A 19,511-nucleotide genomic window follows, 5' to 3' on the forward strand; every position below is an offset into this window, starting at 1 on the left:
ATAAAGAAAATGTTTCACCAACTATGGTGTCCCAGGAACAACAATAATAATTGAGGTGATACTGAAGAAATTAAGAATAATGCCCCCAATGTTGTACCACATTTGTTGTATAAGTATTTTTTTATTGCATTTCTTGCTTCATTACTGTTGTACATACATATTATTAATAGAAATATATTTATAATTTTAGACTTGTATAGGTAATGCACGGGAAACAAACATTCAATCAGATCAAATGCGAATGCGAATGTATGCACGGAATTTTGTGGATTGAAATGCTGGACATGTGGGATTTCCCAAGCAATAAACGAAGGTTTTTATGGTATTCTAGATATCTGGCATCTGGCTCTGGTATTGGTACTTAATCGTCGCTTAGAAAGTCGTCATCCAAGTTAACGTCCGTCGTATCAATGTTGTCATCCAAAGTGATGCCATCGATTTCCAGGTCCAGGTCATCGTCGTCCTCCGCATTAGACGAAGGCTCGGCGGCTGCCGCGCTGCTAAGAGCGGCAGCTAAGGCGGGATTAAAGGCCGGCTTCGCCTTCTCCTCCAGCTGCTGGCCTGCTCCGCCCTGCTCAGCGGCAAACAGTTCCTCAAGAGGATTGCGCTCACTATTCAGTGGAAGCTGACCGGCCAAACGCGCTGGCGCCTTGCGAGCTCGCTCCCCTTGCAAATGTTGTTCCACGCGCAATGCGTCGGCCAGGCCCGGAAAGAGATTTGTATATTGAGCCGGATCCGCCAAGGACTGGCCGGCCTTCTCGTTAACCTTGCCCAGCTCTTCGCGCCAGAGCTCTACCACCCTCGACATTTGGCTGGGCAAGTAGGTGCGGGCAAAGAAGGCAGCCTCCGGCAGACGGTTTGTTGCAATGAGAATATCTAGGCAGCGTTGCACATCTGAGCGCAGGAATGCTGCCAGGAATGCGATGTTATGACGTCCCTGGGCGGAACCAGCCTCGCCGACCTCCTCGAGCATCTGAGCATCGCCGGAAGCCGTAGAGAGCAGAAGCAGGCCGCTGAAATCGTTGGCCTTTTGCATGCACTCCTTGACCAGAGCCATGTTATTCTTCCGAGCCGCGACATCAGCCAGTTGTGACCACTTTTGCGCATTTTCAGCCTCGCGAGCCAGTTTTAGGGCAATATCCAGCTCTCCGGTTTGTAAGGCCAAATCAAACTTATGGTCCGCATCGGTGGATACCTGCAGAGCCTGTGTCTTGAAGCCCTGCTTCTCCAGGAAGTGCGCCACTCGAGTGCGGTGCTCCTTCGGAATGGTGGGTAGAACAAGGTCCGCTCGCTCAAAGTCAAGTCGCATTACAGCAGTCTGGTACTCCAGAACAGACAACTGCAGGCAGAAGCTGATCACATTTAACTCCTTGTCTCCTAAATACAGGCGGTTGTCCTTGGGCACATACCCGAGTAAATACATGGTCCGATCCAAATGGGACACTGTGACAATTTCGCCGCCCACATAATAGTTGATGCGATTTACCGAGTTAGTATAGATAAAGCAGTCGCCAACCCAAAGGCCCGTCTTTACGGATTCAGAGACCTCTCCTGCAATGAGAAGGAAAAAAACAGATTAAATATGTTTATGCATTTTTTTTCGTAATAAAAAAAAAGGTGCAATCCCTTGATTAGTTTGCAACCATAAAATGTTATAATACAAAAAATCACCGTTTTTAAAATATAGAATACGCTAATCTGCTTAAATGATAAAAAATTATGAAAAATATATCAAACATTACACCTTCTATATATGTAAAACTCGATATTTTTATAGATCCATCATAGCGGTAAAATATATACAAAATTGTATCCAAACAAGTCACCATAATGATTTGATTTTTCTTCTTCTAAAGTACATGTATGTTAAGCATTTTTAAATCATATCTTCATATCTTAGATATTGGTCTGCGATAAATCTTTTATTATCATCTATGTCCCTATCTGAATTTCAACTTACCCAATACATTGAATGCGCTCTCCACACCATCGTCTTCCAAGCCCTCCTTGGACTCTACAGCATTTGCCACCTGTGCGGTGTCCACACCGAGCACAAAGTAGGAATCATCTGTTGCAAGGCAGACCAGGCTGCCGCTCTCGTTCCAGAACACGTTCTTAGGCTGCACCTCGATGCGACGAACTAGCTGCAGGGTCTCCCAGTCATAAAATGCCAAGCCAGAGGAGGTCTTAACGCCAAAGTAGTAGCCACCGTAGATGCTCTCTGCCCCGTACTCGGGTGTAAAGCTCTTGCGCTCCTTGAAATTGCGAAACAGTCGCACAGTGCCGTTGTTCTCCCTAATGGCATACTCGTTGCTCTCCAACGCCCACACGAATTCCTGGGCGGACCCGAAGGCCTTGTTACGCAGCGCCATAGATGTGTAGATGATATATTCGCCGTCACCGCAGACTACGACGAAACGGCCGTTCGGATTATGTGCAATAGTCTGTGGGTAAATTTCGCAGGCTCCCATATCCTTAACAGCCACGGGCAGGCGCTCTCCGTCCTTGATCTCAGTACCATCGGCAATGGTCTTCAAGTTGACCTGCAAAAAATAATAAGACACAAATGTTTATAAAAGTAATTAAAACTTCTCTTGTCTACCTTTACCTGCTGCATTTCAGAGTGTTTAGCCCAAATTATCTTGCCACCGACCACATCCATAGACATCGCCGGCTCCTCGCGGCCCACCTTGATAATAATGGAACCTTCATCGTAGCCAAGTGCCACATTATTCGTGCCCCGCATACTGGAAATAGTCCATACACGCTCAAACCCATAGTTAAGGCAGGTCTCCAAGCGATAAGTGCCAGAGTGCCAAATCCGCACGGTGCCATCCTCAGACCCCGTCAGAACAATCGGCAATTCGGGATGGAAACATACAGCGGAGATGTTTTGTGCATGGCCCTCTAATGTCTGAACGCAGGTCTTGTTCTGGTAGTCCCAAATCTTTACCAGGCGATCATCGGCGCCGGAAATCAAGTAGGGCTTATCGCCTCCATGGTAATAATCCACACAGTTCACACCCTTCTCGTGCCCCTCCAGCGTGAAGTTAGCGAAGTTTGAGCCTAGCTGCCACACCTTCACCGTACGATCCAGCGAGGCCGAGGCGAACGTGTTATTGTCTTTGGGATTAAAAACGATCTGCATGACGTAGTGGGTGTGTCCTTCGAAGACTCGCTGACAAGCCCACATTTTTTCCCAGTTCCACAGCTTGATGAGCATGTCGTCTAAACCAGAGAAGGGAGACACGAACGGATGAGCCAAAAACTAAAGCATACTTCCCAGCGAGGGCTAAGGTAAATACAAGCTTTGGGTGTTGGGTGTAAGAAATTGGGACAGAGATTATCCCACAATCCTTACAGCACCCCAAGCCAACTTACTCACCACTGCTGGTTAGCACCAGCGGCTGTGTGGGATGCACGGCGATGCAGCGCAGGTAGTCCGAGTGCGCCTCAAATGAGTGCACCTTCTCCAAAGTGTTGTAGTTGAAGACACGGATTTGCATATCGTCCGACCCAGTAAGTATCCAATTTTTGCGAGCAACAAAGCGAGCGGACCGCACTGGGACGTCGCAAACCTCGAAATCCTTCACCATTTGCTGGTTCTCATAATTCATGATGTGTACGTGGCCATTGTAAAGGGCACACAACATCCATGGCTCCGCCGGATGTAGATCAACGCACTTGACACGGTCCGAGCGCGACGTTAGCCGGCGCTTGATGTCCAATTTGAGAGGCATCTTCTTTCACGGCTCTGGCGAACTAAGGCTCTTCTGCAACAACTCAAATTAAATTCCGGCAAAAATATCAAGAAAAACTTTGCTGCCCCGAGTTGGATACTCTTCTTCTTTTCCCTCTTGTTAATGTGTCAGAGCAGGCGTAGGGTTGTCGCGTGCCACGTACAATTAAAATTGCCAACTCGGCTATTTTAAGGCCAGACCTTGCAAGACCCAAAGAAACAAGACTGAAAAACACTTAATTTTACAGGAGTCAGTTAATTTTACTTTTTCAAAAAATAAAAATGCTATTCAACTATTTCAAATAATTAAATCTTATTGCTTCAATTATTTGATTTTTAACCATTGTTCAGCTATTGATAGAAATACAAAAAAATAGCTTTCAGCGTGACAGAATTGTGTACTTTAAGTGCCAAAATAGTATTTTTCATAATAATTTGTAAGGTATTTTGCCAACATTAGGTTGCGATTGTGCTAAAATGTTGTTTAAAATAAGTAGAAAATATTTCAACAATAATATTAAAAACCATTTGAATACATTAAGTTCTATTTTGGACATTATGTATTCCTCATTGGAGTTTTTAATTAAATGAGGTCATATTCGAAAATAATAATTTCAGATATGTAGATTATAACGTTCCAAATAAATAATTTTGATTTAGTTTTGGCTATTTTAGTTGTGACCTCCAGCTATAAACGACGACCGATAGTTGGCAACACTTTCACTGATATTTATACAATGTCATAGTACATTAATACATGAATCAAAATAAATTGTTGTTTATAAACTCTATTTAATAAATACATTATTTTCGGAAATCAAATTTATCGGTTTTTATCAATGCCAGCTGTTTGTTAGAAGGCAATTAAATTTATGAAAACGGTCCACTTTGTGTCTTCCTTTGCACATCTGAAAAACGTATATTTTAAGATTATTTGACTGTTTACTACCATTTTATTGATTGACGTTGGCAATATCGCTCGGCGCTGCAATCTGTTTTAAATAAAGTGCGCTTTTCAGTTTCGCATCATAACTACGTACATTTTTCAAGATCCGAAACAAGCTATAATTGAAAATCTTTAAATTCGGTTTTGTTTTGATATTTTTAGTAACCGATATTTATGATCAGCTTAGCTCTTGGCATCTCTAACTGACCGATAATTGCCAAGCCAGCTATCGATAGATTCTAAGTAGTCCACGTCTTCTTCCTAGCGTTTTTTTTTTTAATGAAATTGAAATGATTCAATAAATCTGTATAAAAAATGCGATTACCTGGTGCCGGCGAAGAAATATAAAAGTAAACAGCGATCTCTCTTTTCTGTGGCATAAAATCCTAGCAGCCCGATGTGGACCGCCGGACGGTTTGCTTATCTACTCCTCCTGTTGGCACTTGTTGCCGCTCAAAAGAAAACCTCGTCGGTGCAGGAGGACATTGTCGAGTACAAGGACTTTAAGAAGTTGCTGCGCACCAAAAACAATGTCCTGACGCTTTTCATCACCAGTTCAAAAGCTGCCGCCGCTGAGTTAAAAGTATTCCGAGAGGCTGCTGAGACGATCCGAGGAACTGGCACAATGCTGCTCCTGGACTGCGGCCAGCAGGATCGTAAGAAGCTGTGTAAAAAACTAAAAGTGACACCGGATCCGTACACGATCAAGCACTACAAGGATGGCGACTATCACAAAGACTACGACCGGCAGTTAAGCGTCGGCTCCATGGTTACGTTCATGCGCGATCCGTCGGGCGACCTTCCTTGGGAGGAGGATCCGGCCGGAGACGATGTCCTGCACTTCAGCGACGCTACTACGTTCACGAAGCACCTACGCAAGGACATACGTCCAATGTTGGTGATGTTTCATGTGCCCTGGTGCGGTTTCTGCAAGAAAATGAAACCTGACTATGGCAAGGCGGCCACAGAGCTGAAGTCCAGGGGCGACTATATCATAGCGGCCATGAATGTGGAGCGGCAGGAGAACGCTCCCATACGCAAACTTTTCAATATTACTGGTGAGTTCGTCCATTGTTCGTATCAAAAGCAAAACTAACGAACGACAAATTTCCTCACAGGATTCCCCACACTAATTTATTTCGAAAATGGCAAACTGCGCTTCACCTACGAGGGAGAGAACACTAAGGATGCTCTGGTCGCTTTTATGCTGAATCCAAATGCCAAGCCGACACCAAAGCCCAAGGAACCGGAATGGTCAGCCGACACCAACTCTGAAATTGTCCATCTCACCACTCACGGCTTTGAGCCGGCATTAAAGGACGAAAAGGCCGCCCTAGTCATGTTCTATGCTCCCTGGTGTGGACACTGTAAACGCATGAAGCCCGAGTACGAAAAGGCCGCTCTGGAGATGAAGCAAAATAAGATTCCCGGACTGTTGGCCGCACTTGATGCTACCAGAGAGCCGACCATTGCCGAAAAATACAAGGTCAAGGGCTATCCAACAGTCAAGTTCTTCTCCAATGGTGTTTTTAAGTTCGAGGTCAACGTGCGTGAAGCTTCGAAAATTGTCGACTTTATGCGAGATCCCAGGGAGCCCCCGCCGCCTCCGCCACCTGAAAAGAGCTGGGAAGAAGAGGAGGACAGCAAGGAAGTCCTATTTCTTGATGACGAGACTTTTAGTTCGACACTAAAGCGGAAGAAACATGCTCTGGTCATGTTCTATGCTCCATGTAAGTTAAATTGTCCTTAAGATTTCAGTGAACAAGAAAAGAAGTTAACTTCGGCAAGCCGAGGTTTGTATACCCTTGCAGATTGAAATTGCTTTATTAGGAATTAATACAATATAAATTATATATATTTATCACAGTTTTGCATTTTCCTCATTGTCTAACGATCTTTTGTATGGCAGCTATTTGATACAGTCCTCTGATTTTCATACAAACAAATCCGACATTCTTTTTTCTAAAAATTTTCCGATCGCTCCTATGGCAGCTATATGATATAGACCTCCGATTCGGCCCGTTCCAAATTATATACGAGTGAGAATATATAGAAGACTCGACGCAAACTTTCATTCAAAAAGCTTCAAAATTGAGAGACTAGTTTGCAAGGAAACGGACAGACGGACATTGCTGGATCGACGCGGCGGTTGATGCTGATTAAGAATATATATACTTTATATGGTTGGAGATGATTCCTTCACTGCGTTCTGACTGCAATTACCCTGCAAGGGTATATAAAATCTCTATGTCTTGAGGATATACTTATTTTTTTTGAATTTAAAGATAGTTCAAGCTGTGTTTCGACTGATTTTAAACAACGGCAGAAGTGAATAAGAAAAATTCTGTTATGTTTGTATTTAATTTCTTTTAGGGTGCGGACACTGTAAGAATACCAAGCCGGAGTTTACAGCAGCCGCCACAGCTTTGCAAGATGATCCTCGTGTGGCATTTGTAGCAGTCGACTGTACAAAGCATGCCGCTCTTTGCGCAAAATTCAATGTCCGCGGCTATCCCACCATTCTGTATTTCTCGTACCTCAAAACCAAACTGGATTATAATGGAGGACGCACCAGCAAGGATTTCATAGCCTACGTAAACAATCCGCCGAGCACGGCCGAACGCACTGAGCTGTGATACGCTGCCGCCTAGTACAATTTAACAATCTCCCTTTTGTATTAAACCATGAGACCTTTTATAACCTTTAACTTTTCTTTTTTTAAGTTTAACTATAGGTTAATTTGTAATCACCGAACAATTTCTATTACAATTTAAACTTAATTCTTATTTATCAAACTGTAAAACTACCATTACTTTCATGGGAAAATCGAATAAAAAAACCAATATTGAGATTACCTAACAGAACAAATTCAATAATAATTTTTGTTTCCTAGACTCCGAAACAATCCTAATGTTTATATACTGCGATATCTTTCAATTGCTTAGAGAGCATTTAAGCACTAAGCAAGAAACACATAGAGGTGTCAAACAGTACCAAAAAGTACTATCACAAAAACGGCAGAGCCTGGAACCCCAGAGCACCCGAACGATATGTCTAGTCTAGACAATTTGGCGATACTTATTCAGATGATAGCAACTATTTATTATTATGATAATATTAAGAGTTATTTCACTTTTCCAAGAATATCAATTTAATACACAAAGCTTCGTGTTGCTTTCTTATTGTTGTGTTTATGTTTTTTCTATCGGTTCTATGTGAGTAGATCACAAGGGGTGTCCTTTGCACGCTTTGCATACGTTGTTGAAATGCAGAAAGATTGACTAGGTTCGACCTAACTAGACATTAGATACGTTTTAAGCTTTACTTTAATATCAAAAACCATCCTCTTAACAAAATTTGATTAAAGCGATTGAATTGTTATACGTCTCTGGGATGTCTATTTTGCCTTTTTTTATTCTACTCTGTAATTTCAATAATTTCTATTTTCGTTTAAAACAATTTCTTAACTTATATATTATGATTTATATAGTAGCTATATAGATACACATTTTATATTTTAGTTCCTCATGCATGTGGCTTACATTCCAAAAGTTATTGCACACTTGCTCTGGTATTCTTCGGTTTTTATTTCTTATATTGCTCGAAATGGGGTTTCCTCGCCAAGTTCGAAATGGAACAAGGCTTGTAAGTTGAGTTCAAGGAATCGGGTGTGAACAGGTGCGATCAGTGGAAAGGCGAAAGATAACTTTTATTGACGATTTCAGCGCTCTGCTTTTGAGTCACTGGCCATCTTAGGCCGGCGGCCCAAGCTACCTAGCCAGCTGCCCCGTTGCGCATTCGCCGTATACTCTTCGTTGATCAGGGCGAAGCCATTGAACATGTCCTTCATCTTGATAGCCCGGGAGTAGGCATAGTTCTTGGTGGCCAAATACATTTTGGTTAAGAACTCGGGCATCTGCTTCTGCGTCACCCAGGACTTGACGTTCTGCGGTATGGGTATGCCTGGGTCGTCGTAATACGTTAGCACAAAGTGAAGTCCCGGCTCCTGGAACCCACGGAAGGGCTTGATTACCATCAAGCTCCAGTAGTCGGTCACTCTCACCTTTCCAGGCAGTTTCGGGAACTTGCTGTGAGTGGCATTTCGATTGCAGATGAATATAATATTTTTGTTGTCGTCCTTGATAAAACGCCGGCAATAGACGTAGTCGCGATTAGCAAATAGTCGCGGCCACTGCATCTCCCAGTAGATGAGATGCGAATTACTGCCCGGCACAGGATCCTCACTTATTAGTTCCAATCTCAATGCCGTGTCGTCCCACTGGCGGCGGTAGTCCAAATCAGTTTGCACATGTAGAAAATCGTCGGCTGTAACATCATCATATCGAGCATATACCTACGGTAAAAAGTAGAAAATACATTATAAGACTAGATAATTACATAATATCCCGGAGTAATGAAATCACCTTGTATGAATACATCGATGAGCGCTCCTCCCGGCGCCAGATGCTGAACTCATTCTTGCTGAAATAAGGCTCCCATTCGTGCTCGTCCTGGGCCTGAATGTGGACAGTCCCTGCCGGTGCGTCATGAACTTCTATTTCCAGAGGTTGGTTGCAAATGCGTTTGCTGAGCTCTGGGTCCACTTCCGCATCCTTGTTTGTCGGAACTGTCGCCGTAGTCTTTGTTTGGCTTTTGGGGCATCGGAGGTTTCCCAGCTGGCAATAGCAGTATTTCATCTTTTTGGCTAGGCAGCGTTCACAGAGCTTGTTGTGGGGCAGCGTGTTGATGAACTCAATGTCCCGGCGACACAGGTCGAAATTGGAAAGGGCCAGCCGTTCCTTGTTCCAGTCGAAGCCGTCGCCGCCCAGCCTTTTGATGTTCAGGCCTATGAGGCCCACTACACTGAGCACCATGCCCCGGAGCGGAGGTTGCAACTCCCGACGATAGTATGCACGCCACAGTTGTTTCAGTCCTTGGGTGCCGTATACCGACTGGTAGAAGCTAAGAAGCTGCTGGATGCGGCGTGACCGCTGAGCGAAGATCGACTCGCATTGGTAGCTCCACGCGCGCAGCGTCTCCCTGGACTGGTTCTTGATGGCTAGCACAAATCGATTGAGCAGCATACCGGCTAATTCAATTTAGTAGGTGCCTGCGTCTGCCGTTCCGTTGGTCTGCTTGCATAACAACAGCACTCAGGCAGGTGCGGCGGCGGCTTCTCAGCTAGTAATGTTCCTCTGCTATTACTGTAAGTTCTCACACACTTATATTTGTCATATTTGTCGCCTTTGAACTTGGGGAATTTAGTATTTCGAGGCTCTGCCTATCGTTTTGACGGAAGTTTAAGGCATATGTATTATGTTCTGGCCGGGCTTATCATGTTTAGCCGTTTGAACAAAAAAACGTGCAACCTGCAATCGCCTTCTGGTTATGTTATTGCTGCGCTGCTCTCTCCCGTTGTTGTGATGATTGTGTGTCGACAGTGTGGTAAAACATGTTCATAATAGTGCTCGGAAATGGTACAACAAGAATGAGATGGTCTCGTCGGCTCATTTTATTTATCAAATAAAGCTTTCTAAATTCCTGTCGTACTTGAATCCTGCGAGTGAGCGTTCTCATTGCCCTAAGCATTTCATACGTACATTTGTATGCCTAACTTTCAGTAAATAGCCAAATAACTTATTTTAATTTAACAATTACTACAAATTACTTAAAACTTTTTCCCACAGTGCCTGCACATAGACGTTAGTCAACACTTACCCGAGGAACTCGTGGTGCCTGCTAATTGTTTTTCTGCGGATAATTTCTGTTCGATTTAATGTGTGAAACTGCATTTAAGGCTGAAAGGTATCTAACAGAAACCAAGCAGGATGTCTATGCGGCGCCAGCGCATCAAGGCCCCGGCCAACCTATCGCTGATCAAGCGGAAGCCTCGCAAGGAGGAGCTGTCAACGCTGAAGGTGGAACCAGAGGAAAGGGCGGTGGTTGAACAATCGCCCATTGCGACCTTTGCGGAGCCCGAGGACGCTGATGCAACCGCCTTTAAAATGCCCGTCAGCTCAGCCGGTCATGTGGACGAGGTATTTCACTCGGACATCGAGGATAACGTAATTCAAATGGACCTGCAGAAGACGACTTGCGGCTTTCCGATGTCGCCTGGCAAGGCTCAGGCTCGTCAGCGTGTGCGTCCCAAGCCGGTGTTTGGCCAGCGTCGCAACAGTTTTGTCGGCTCCCCGATGGCCGGCGACTACGATGGCGAGTATCAATCACCAGCTACACCGACACGACGGGAGCGTTACCTCAGCGGTTCATCGGCGGGAACGCCCCAGCAGCAGGTGGCTTCACCCATGCCACCGTCCCCCTTTAAGTATTTTCCGCCTGTGATGAGTCCGGGTGTGGGACGCGTACGCACGGAGTCAACCTGCTCTACGTACTCGGAGGGTGGAGGCGGTAAACAGCGGAAGGGCGACACTTCTCAAAACCCGAACACCCAGTCCGGTCAGAGAGTAAATGCGCGGAGGGACTTTGAGACTAGATTTAACAAGGGCGTCCCCGATAAGTCAACATTTAAGATGTTAGACATGATCTTTTACAATCCGGAGAATAATCCAATGGTGCCAAAGCAGTCGATGACGATGATTAAGGATGAATCCAACGGCGAAGACGCTAAGCCCTCAACGGATCAGCTCCTGGAGGCCAAGGGAGAAGCTACAAACTCAATGCCAGTGCCACAATTAAAGCTCGATGCGAATGGCGAGATGATTATTGATGAGAAGACATTGGAAATTGAGACCACGGCCGAGGTAGAGGCACGAAAAGTGTTGGCAAACTCTTCTCTTATCTTAATGGATGAGACAACAGGTGACAATGGATTTTATAAACGGCACAAACGCACATCCTACTGGACGCCCGATGAAACGGTCCGCTTCTATCGCAGCTTGCAGATAATCGGCACGGATTTCTCGCTAATGTGTCAGATGTTTCCAACGCGTTCGCGACGCGACCTTAAACTTAAATACAAGAAGGAGGAACGCACCAACGGGCAGTTGATTAATAAGGCTTTGCTTTACCCAAAGGCCTTTAATATTCAGGAGCTAAAGGACCAACTGGAGGAGGAGGATCGGGAACGAGAGGAAAATGAACGCCAATGGAAAGAAATTGTGGGCGCGTCTCCTGGAAACCCAAAAAAGGTTTGTTTTATAAAATTTGTGTTGGAACCTATTTATTTATTTTGGATTCAACTTTTTTTTAGCGTCCGAAACAACAGAAACAAAGCAAGGCATCGCGTTCAATGAACGATGCCGATATTGTTTACGCAAACGAGCATGTGACAAATAAGAAGCTTGGAAAACAAGCCTGGTCTAAAAGGCGAAGGGACTTGGAGGCGGACGAGAATGAGAATGAGAAGAGTTCCGGCTCTAAGCGAAAACCAAAATTGCGACGAGAAATTGCGGTTGAGGCGAATGCCGTGGGAGAACCCATAAAGCAAGAGAATGCTATAAAAACTGAACAAAATTTACCAACAAAAGGAGAACTACAGGCTGAGCTGAATGGTCTTCTGATGGATGAATCGCCGGAGGAGATAGAAGTAGATGTAAGCAAGTCACGTGATAAAACCATCATCAATTTGGATGACGGAGCCCTGTCCTATGTTAGCGACGCTGAATCCAGAAATGTAACTACCAATCGTCAGCCGGAGACATATTACATTAATTTTATTGAGGATGGACACTGTCCTGAAGTCATAACACCGGATGACCCCGATCCCATTCCGCCAACAACAGCCGACCCAGATATCGAACAAATACTTGCCGAACTGGCAGAGGGATCCTTGGCTCTCGTGTCGTCTCTGGATCCGGAGCATGAGGATCGTGTGCTTAACGAAATCTACATGCTGAACAAAAAGACGGGCGAGTTGTGCGAAACCCCATTAAATATACCGGAGCATATTGTAAAGTGCATAATGAATGTTATGCAGCTAGAGGACTAACACACCATATTCTATTATAGGTTTAAGTTTTTTGTTATAAAATATACAACATTTATTAAAGCATTTCGATTGATGCATTTCAAAAGAATTTAATTCAATTATCTTTAACCATATTTTGGGATTCTTGTTTGTTTAAAGGGTAAGTAAGAAGAAAATATCCGGCTAAAGAAGCCGTATGCGTTAGTTAAAAAAAAAATACATAAAAAACACCAAAAGTATTCTACAGATTTAAAATTGTTCCCAGCTAATTTTGAGGATCAGAATCATTGAATAAGATTGAAAAAAAAAACATTTGCCAATATAATATGCTATAACTTATTTTTGTAGATTTACGAAAATGAGAAACTACTCAATCCCCTTCCCACAAATCAACAAATCTTAGCAGTTTTAGTTAAAATTGTTTTTTTAATTGTTATAATATGAACTTATTAATGTATTTATTTATGTTACTGGTTTACAATACGTGATAGTTAATTAATTTCTGCAGCTGTGCATTGAGTATACATATGTAGATGATGTTATGTTTGTATAATTTTTGTTTTAATAACATTTTTAGCTATGTAAAATAAAAGATAATACTAATAAAAACAAGATCACTCGTAGGAAAGCTGCAGCCAAGTCCAGCAATACTCAATATCCACGACTATGGCTCAGTTATGGTTTTTCATATTTATATGGGTGTTATTTTATTGTTGGAAAAGACAACATTTTAAAACAAACTCATTTTTTGGGCAATAGAATAGAATGTTGCCAACAAATTTAGTAGCATTAACTTTTAATTATTTCCAAATTATTGGTTTCCATAATTCTGATTCTGCCAAATATTTGTATGGAAAATGTTTTCTATGATCAACTTTTTGCATTATTATAAATGTTTTATTAACTCAAATCAATCAATAAATTATCAACGTTTTAAACATAATGGTTTGGGATTTGTATTCTAATTTTTTTAGAGTTGAAATACCAAATATATAGTAATGCAAAAATTTCTCTACCAATTTATGAAACATGATATTTTATTATTCTCATAGTTCTCATAGTTTTCGGCGTCTTGTAGCACTGTTTTTAGGAGTGACAGAGATAACTTTGCAGCACTGGTCGTCTTGACAGCTGACAGCTGTTTTTGTTGGCCGAGGCATAGAAGCAATTTTATAAGTTTAATCGAATTTTGGTAAAGCTAGCCATGGCCCAAGTTCCCTTGGCAATTGTCTCCCACAAGCGCCAGGTGTGCAGCTTGTACAAGCGTGCCCTGCGCAACCTAGAGGCCTGGTACGACCGACGGTAAGAGCACCTACCAGGGATCAAATTATTATATAATGACGAAGTGCATCTTGACCGCGGCTTACTCCCAATTAGCAATGACTACCGCTACCGCGCTGTGCAACTACGAGCGCGCTTTGACGAAAACCGCAGCAAGGACTTGGGCGAGGGCATCCGATTGCTTGCCAGTGGCCAGAAGGAACTCTTCGAAACGAAGCATTACCAGCCCAGAAACTGTAAACAAGAGTTACTATTTGTGGTGCAATCGAGGTACTAAAAACTTTCCACTGTTATCTATTTAGTTGCCAACAGCCCTGGCGGTTGTGCATTCGAGCGTGAAGTTATCCCGCCGGACTGGGTGCTAGACTATTGGCATCCCCTTGAGAAGGCGCAGTACCCCGAGTACTTTGCCAAACGGGAACAGCGCAAGAAGGAGTACGTGACCTGGTGGGAGAAGCAATACGGCAAGCCGGATCCGAAGGACCTGGGACACCACTAGCCGCCTACCCGTAGTACTGTAGTGAAACATCCAATCTTTGTCTTATAAAAGTGAATCTATTGGAGCTACTCAAAATGACTTTTGGTGGGTCCCTCAGGTTGTCATCGAACTTCCCAAAATTTGGTTTGAAATCACTATTTTTCTCAAAAAAAAAAAAAAAAAAAAAAAACGCAGAATACATTTAAAACATTCTTATGATACGATATTATACCCAGACAATACAAGAGTTTCGAAGTCTACGTACATTTCTTTAATATATGTACACATGTATTTACCGTAAACAAAATCTTAGCTTTGCTCTGCAACTCGAACTCTGAACGATTTATATTGCGATCTGAGCAAAGTGGAAGTTATTCAACAAGTCCTATGTACTTATTCATAATTTTATTTAAACATATGTATGTATATATGAGGGAGTAGCTTGTGCTAATAGTGCGTGTGCCTGTGGGGGCGTGTGTACTATGGGGGTGGGGGACGACCTTCAACTGGTTCAGTTCAACTCATTGGGGTCCAACCGCGGACGCTTTTTGCTGTTGCCGTTACCGATTGGCGTGGAGCTGTTGTTGCCATTGGTGCCGTCGCCACCGTGCTCACGTTTTCGCTGTAACGTCTTCTTGTCCCACTGCTGTGTGAGATAGCGCAGCAGCACGCAGCGCTTATCCATCACGATCAACTGCTCAGAGGCCACCTCTTCGGTGGGTAGGTACACGGAAGCCCGCTTCTGCGACGTTCGGATCCCGTGCTCATTGCTCAGGTGAGTGAAGTTTTTTGAGTCATGGGTCGGCAGGCCTTTGATAAAATCACTCACTGACATTGTGCTGCTGCGAAGTTTGCTGTCGACCGAGTACAGAAAAAGATTTGTAAGATCTGTAACATTCAACGTGCAGATTTATCTTTATTAGCTTACAGTGCTCTAACTTAATTTCGATGATTGCAGGGAAGAAATGCCCTTAAACGCCTCCTTTTTTCCTTTTTATAATTATTTATGTGCCCGCAGGCCTTGGAATCTTTGTTGTTTTGCTGGTGGTGGAATTGGAATGTTAGTGCTGCGAAGCGAGAAATGACTGCTGCAACGCTTTCCAACACTGATAGATATAATGGACGGCGTTGCCAGGTGCTTCTCCCCGCATAGCATAGCAAAAAGTAGCTAAAAAAATGTTTATTTAAATTTATAAAAATAGCAGCTAATGATAAAGAGAGAAAAGCCAGCAGTTCATACGCTAATTACATTTAAAGTTATTTATTTATTAATTTATATTATATACCAAATTTTTTTTTTAAATATTTACCAACTTTGAACCATGAAGAAAAATACGACTTTTTCATGGTGATATCCATTTTTATAATTTAGAAAAAATACAAAATATTTAAAAGTGCTTCTTAGCTACGATTGTGCCGGTTCCCATCTCCGCGTCGCACCACATCCTTATACTCGTCCATGCGCCTCATGCGGTCCAGATATTCAGGATCGTCCTCCTCAACCTGCTGTTCCTCGACCGCCTTTTCTTCGTCCTCCTGTTCGTTGGGATCCCGTGCTGCCGCGATAGCCTGTGCCTGATTCATTTTGGCCACTTTCTCCTCATCAGGGAATATTCCTTCATCGACGCGCTTCTGGTAGAACTCGTCGACGCTCATAATAGGCAAACTGGGATAGCCCAGCCCAAACACCGCTTTTTGCGCGGCATTGCGCGTTATGATAAATGGCTGCAGTGGTTTCGGCTTAGGTGCGGATGACAGCTGATGGTTGTGGTGGTGTCCTGGCCCGTGACTGTGTCCGTGTCCTCGGGAGGCAGAAATAGACGACGCGGAGTTTTGCTGCGGCTGGTGGAAGTGGGAAATGTCAACTTCGTCAACAACATCGCCACCGGTCAGGCGCGCCAGGCGCATCTTAGCTAGCTCCTTCATCACCCGCAGCGATTCCAACTCCTGTTTGGAGTCAATAATGCTTTTGTCCAAATACTTAAGAAAGAACTCCCGTCTGACCTCGTCGTCAGCCGTTTTGTTTTTGATGGCAGCCCGCATTTTGTCCATATACTCGTCGATCTCCTTCATTCGGCGATATTGGGCGATTTTGTCGTTACGATTGAAAGCGGCCTCCATGAGCTGTCGCTGCTCACTTTGGTTACTTGCCTGCTTGTCCTGCCTCTCCTCCTTTGATTTGGGCGTCTCACAGAGATCGTACTCCTGGCAACGCTGCAGGTGATCCTTGAAGTATATCTCGCCCAGATCCAAAACATCCGTGTTGCTGGAGTTGTTGATCTTTGTAGTTAGTTTGGCCAAAAAGTAAGGCAGCAGCATGAAGGGCAGCGAGTCGGTTGAGACTTCATCGATCAGCTCGTTGGCACTGAACATGCTAACTTGGTTCACGATGACAGTGGCCTCCTCGAAAAGGCTCATTGCCGTCTTGACCTTGTTCTGCACAGGATAGTTGAAATGTGAGTGCGTTTAACAATATCTTTGGCGTACTTTCATACCTGAAACTCGCTGCTGTTAAAGGGCAGCTCTGAAACTTCTAGCTCGTCAAAGATGTTCCAGCCACTTAGGAAGATATCTGAGAGCTTCTTGTCTTCGCAGCCAGCTGCTCCTTCGTCTGAATTACCTTCAGCCATCTAAAAGTCTGTATTTACAATAAAACGTTGCGAAAATAATATGGCGAAGAACAATCTAGCAGGCGCGTACTACAGCGTTGCCAACTTGGCTATTTTTCGGCGAAATCTGGCTATTTACCAGGAGCCTCTTATTTTGGATATTTACAAAATATCTAATATGATGATTTGTGAAAATGGTAGAAAGATTACAAACAAAAGCTTTGTGGTGAACGAATTGAGGAGGCTCTATTTAAAAGCTGGAAAATGCTGCTACATTTATGTCGTCCAAACTAAGTGGACAGGTGTATTGGATAAATAATATTATATTTTATATTATTTTTATACTTAATTTATTATTTTGAAAATCTTTTTTTTAAGTTACGGCTATTTACTTTGCTTTATTTATTTTTTTAAATTTTAAATAAAAAATAATAATACATAAAGAATATTAAAGTTAAACATTCCGATTCCTGATACCGATATATAGATATAACAACTGATCCCTGAAATTCACTGATTGGTTATGATTTAAAATGTTTTATTTGGGGCTAGAGATTCTTACAATTCAGTTCAGATTTTACTTATTATATTATATACCACCGCACCTTTCTTCCATGCCTTTCTTTATATTCCCTTTATATCCTCTTAAGCTCAAATGACAAATAATATCAACTTTGTCCATAAGCAAATTTTTTCATAATGCTATTTTCCGTCACTAATTTTTTAACTGTGTCCCGGTCAAGACGAAGAAAAAAAAGTTGGACTTCCACTAAAACAGCGAATATTCAGTTTCTAGAGGATGAAGCTTAAGTACTAAACGAAGTTAAGTTTTGTAAATGGCAATGGAGAATTATTATTTTGATTAACAGTTGTGTAAATTTGTCGTTTAAATACACATATTTATTTTACTTAGAGCGCCGGCAAAATTTGCGGTCGGAACAGTTAGTCCTGCGTAATATAAAATTAATTTAAATTATATAAATAATATACATACTTACCTCCAAACTCGCATCCGCCAAGAAGGAAGCTGCATCCCGGCTCGGAATTCCGGATTCCAGAGCCCACAATTTTGTCTTGTGGAAGTTATGAAATAGATTTTAATATAAATTGAATATATGGGCATTTCCAAAAAGTGTCAGCCGCATATCCCAAAATATAAGTCAATAAAAGAATGTTGTGCCAGCTTATTTTAACTGGGAATCTATCAAATTTGCCAACTTGCCGCGTTCAGAATATTTTAAACATAAATTTTGCCAAAGGTATTAAAAATACAACTTTTTTTTAATGGGAATACCAAAGTAAATGTGTTAAACTAGAAAATAATTATTGAAAGATTACAAAATATTCACAAAAGGCGGAAATATAGCCAGTCTAACAGGACTCTTTTTTATCGAACAGTTGTATGGTGTACATGCTGAACAGCACAATTCTTATCCGAAGCCCGAAAACCATACAAACACAGTTTTTGCATAATTTTTGTATACAAAATTTCAGTTTTAAAAATTTATAACATACAAAAAATCATATCGAAATAACGAAGCTGCGTAAAAAATTTGAAGATAAAGGGTCGAATAGTTTTTTAAATGTGCTAAAAACAATGTATGTACATGGATTTTAGATTTTTTTTAATGTTATCTGCTGAAATCGTAATTTTAATTAGTATTTACGTGTTAAAGGATTAATTGGAGGACATGAAAATCATTTCAATTATTTTGCAGTTTCGCTCATTTAGTTGTGATGGCCAAAAGGTAGAAGAAGTTAGAACTGCATAATGTAGTAGAAAAAAAGAAAAAAGTTGTTGACATTTATAATCCTATTTTAATGTTGTTTAGCTGTCGTTGTTTTACATTTGTAAGATGAGCTTGCTTGTTTTTTCATACTTTATTGAATTTGAGGTTAATACATTTTTTGCTTTGAAAATATATGCATTTAATTGAATAAAAACTGTTATAAATCATCTTATGCATTCTTATTACATATATGTATTTAAAAATAAATGGAGAAGATATGATGGAACAATATGTCGCGTGCGACATTCATTGAACTTTAATTTAAAAGAACACTTTTTAAGTCAAACAAAATACAATTTTAGGATACATTTTGGTAATACAATAAAATTATTTGCATAGAACTCCTTTATTACGCTTTGCTGAACTCAGTGCTTGAACTGATTTTTGAAAAAGTGACTTCTTTTTTATCGCGTCCTAATACTGTTAATTTTTGTAAATACCTTAATAACAAACAAAATCGATTTTAGCACTATTTATGGTGCTAACCAAAAGTTTTAAGTTAGATTTTCCCAAAAACTTAAGCCGATATTTGACAGTAACAAAAAAAGGCTATAGATGAAAATATGTTGGAAAGCAGCTAAGCTATAATTCGTTTGTAATATTAATTTTCCCGTCGTTCTTGTTTGATAATAAAAATATAAAGACAATGATTATAAACAAATTTCAATTACGTACCTTTTAAGATAATACATAGCTACAGCTGAAAGCACTCAGACACTATAATTGAAACTGCATTTAAGT

General features: G+C 41.9%; 7 protein-coding genes across 7 annotated transcripts; 3 read left to right on the plus strand and 4 right to left on the minus strand.

Moving 5' to 3' along the window:
- Positions 1 to 101: 101 nt before the first annotated feature.
- beta'COP (coatomer subunit beta') lies at positions 102 to 3,966 on the minus strand. Its single transcript, XM_020953795.2, has 4 exons — positions 3,386 to 3,966; positions 2,609 to 3,228; positions 1,961 to 2,543; positions 102 to 1,551 (listed from the first exon to the last, which is right to left on the minus strand). The coding sequence occupies exons 1-4, from the start codon at positions 3,738 to 3,740 to the stop codon at positions 362 to 364; spliced, it is 2,748 nt and encodes a 915-aa protein (XP_020809454.2). The 5' UTR covers positions 3,741 to 3,966; the 3' UTR covers positions 102 to 361.
- A 910-nt stretch (positions 3,967 to 4,876) lies between these two features.
- On the plus strand, positions 4,877 to 7,553 carry LOC110185058 (protein disulfide-isomerase A5). The gene is made up of 3 exons (XM_020953734.2): positions 4,877 to 5,743; positions 5,804 to 6,415; positions 7,059 to 7,553. Exons 1-3 carry the CDS (start codon positions 5,083 to 5,085, stop codon positions 7,319 to 7,321), a joined length of 1,536 nt encoding a protein of 511 aa, XP_020809393.2. The 5' UTR covers positions 4,877 to 5,082; the 3' UTR covers positions 7,322 to 7,553.
- A 502-nt stretch (positions 7,554 to 8,055) lies between these two features.
- On the minus strand, positions 8,056 to 10,145 carry LOC110185068 (stAR-related lipid transfer protein 7, mitochondrial). The gene is made up of 2 exons (XM_020953748.2): positions 9,110 to 10,145; positions 8,056 to 9,039 (listed from the first exon to the last, which is right to left on the minus strand). Exons 1-2 carry the CDS (start codon positions 9,767 to 9,769, stop codon positions 8,407 to 8,409), a joined length of 1,293 nt encoding a protein of 430 aa, XP_020809407.2. The 5' UTR covers positions 9,770 to 10,145; the 3' UTR covers positions 8,056 to 8,406.
- Bdp1 (transcription factor TFIIIB component B'' homolog Bdp1) lies at positions 9,949 to 12,718 on the plus strand. The gene is made up of 3 exons (XM_020953747.2): positions 9,949 to 10,305; positions 10,373 to 11,833; positions 11,896 to 12,718. Exons 2-3 carry the CDS (start codon positions 10,514 to 10,516, stop codon positions 12,631 to 12,633), a joined length of 2,058 nt encoding a protein of 685 aa, XP_020809406.1. The 5' UTR covers positions 9,949 to 10,305; positions 10,373 to 10,513; the 3' UTR covers positions 12,634 to 12,718.
- A 1,007-nt stretch (positions 12,719 to 13,725) lies between these two features.
- On the plus strand, positions 13,726 to 14,460 carry ND-B22 (NADH dehydrogenase (ubiquinone) B22 subunit). The gene is made up of 3 exons (XM_020953732.2): positions 13,726 to 13,914; positions 13,990 to 14,129; positions 14,196 to 14,460. The coding sequence occupies exons 1-3, from the start codon at positions 13,817 to 13,819 to the stop codon at positions 14,390 to 14,392; spliced, it is 435 nt and encodes a 144-aa protein (XP_020809391.1). The 5' UTR covers positions 13,726 to 13,816; the 3' UTR covers positions 14,393 to 14,460.
- Positions 14,461 to 14,619: 159 nt separating this feature from the next.
- On the minus strand, positions 14,620 to 15,431 carry LOC110185057 (DET1- and DDB1-associated protein 1). Its single transcript, XM_020953733.2, has 2 exons — positions 15,300 to 15,431; positions 14,620 to 15,225 (listed from the first exon to the last, which is right to left on the minus strand). The coding sequence occupies exon 2, from the start codon at positions 15,204 to 15,206 to the stop codon at positions 14,883 to 14,885; it is 324 nt and encodes a 107-aa protein (XP_020809392.1). The 5' UTR covers positions 15,207 to 15,225; positions 15,300 to 15,431; the 3' UTR covers positions 14,620 to 14,882.
- A 279-nt stretch (positions 15,432 to 15,710) lies between these two features.
- Tap42 (immunoglobulin binding protein Tap42) lies at positions 15,711 to 17,160 on the minus strand. The gene is made up of 2 exons (XM_020953739.2): positions 16,867 to 17,160; positions 15,711 to 16,807 (listed from the first exon to the last, which is right to left on the minus strand). The coding sequence occupies exons 1-2, from the start codon at positions 16,999 to 17,001 to the stop codon at positions 15,773 to 15,775; spliced, it is 1,170 nt and encodes a 389-aa protein (XP_020809398.1). The 5' UTR covers positions 17,002 to 17,160; the 3' UTR covers positions 15,711 to 15,772.
- Between the last annotated feature and the right edge of the window lie 2,351 nt (positions 17,161 to 19,511).

The sequence above is a fragment of the Drosophila serrata genome, unplaced genomic scaffold (assembly GCF_035046125.1).
Source record: "Drosophila serrata isolate PLE 108 unplaced genomic scaffold, ASM3504612v1 contig_245, whole genome shotgun sequence".
NCBI classification, from domain to species: Eukaryota; Metazoa; Arthropoda; class Insecta; order Diptera; family Drosophilidae; genus Drosophila; species Drosophila serrata.

Bases quoted from the DNA above. Each gene is read 5' to 3' on its own strand.
- LOC110185058 (XM_020953734.2), top strand. From the start codon at position 5,083: ATGTGGACCGCCGGACGGTTTGCTTATCTACTCCTCCTGTTGGCACTT. The intron at 5,744-5,803 runs GTGAGTTCGTCC...ATTTCCTCACAG, and splicing joins CAAACTTTTCAATATTACTG to GATTCCCCACACTAATTTAT. The intron at 6,416-7,058 runs GTAAGTTAAATT...AATTTCTTTTAG, and splicing joins GGTCATGTTCTATGCTCCAT to GGTGCGGACACTGTAAGAAT.
- Bdp1 (XM_020953747.2), top strand. From the start codon at position 10,514: ATGTCTATGCGGCGCCAGCGCATCAAGGCCCCGGCCAACCTATCGCTG. The intron at 11,834-11,895 runs GTTTGTTTTATA...ACTTTTTTTTAG, and splicing joins CTCCTGGAAACCCAAAAAAG to CGTCCGAAACAACAGAAACA.
- beta'COP (XM_020953795.2), bottom strand. From the start codon at position 3,740: ATGCCTCTCAAATTGGACATCAAGCGCCGGCTAACGTCGCGCTCGGAC. The intron at 3,229-3,385 runs GTGAGTAAGTTG...TCTCTGGTTTAG, and splicing joins GCTGGTGCTAACCAGCAGTG to ACGACATGCTCATCAAGCTG. The intron at 1,552-1,960 runs GTAAGTTGAAAT...TTCTCATTGCAG, and splicing joins GAGCGCATTCAATGTATTGG to GAGAGGTCTCTGAATCCGTA.
- Tap42 (XM_020953739.2), bottom strand. From the start codon at position 17,001: ATGGCTGAAGGTAATTCAGACGAAGGAGCAGCTGGCTGCGAAGACAAG. The intron at 16,808-16,866 runs GTATGAAAGTAC...TATCCTGTGCAG, and splicing joins TTAACAGCAGCGAGTTTCAG to AACAAGGTCAAGACGGCAAT.
- LOC110185057 (XM_020953733.2), bottom strand. From the start codon at position 15,206: ATGTCAGTGAGTGATTTTATCAAAGGCCTGCCGACCCATGACTCAAAA.
- ND-B22 (XM_020953732.2), top strand. From the start codon at position 13,817: ATGGCCCAAGTTCCCTTGGCAATTGTCTCCCACAAGCGCCAGGTGTGC. The intron at 13,915-13,989 runs GTAAGAGCACCT...ACTCCCAATTAG, and splicing joins GAGGCCTGGTACGACCGACG to CAATGACTACCGCTACCGCG. The intron at 14,130-14,195 runs GTAAACAAGAGT...TTATCTATTTAG, and splicing joins GCATTACCAGCCCAGAAACT to TTGCCAACAGCCCTGGCGGT.
- LOC110185068 (XM_020953748.2), bottom strand. From the start codon at position 9,769: ATGCTGCTCAATCGATTTGTGCTAGCCATCAAGAACCAGTCCAGGGAG. The intron at 9,040-9,109 runs GTGATTTCATTA...TTTTTACCGTAG, and splicing joins CATCGATGTATTCATACAAG to GTATATGCTCGATATGATGA.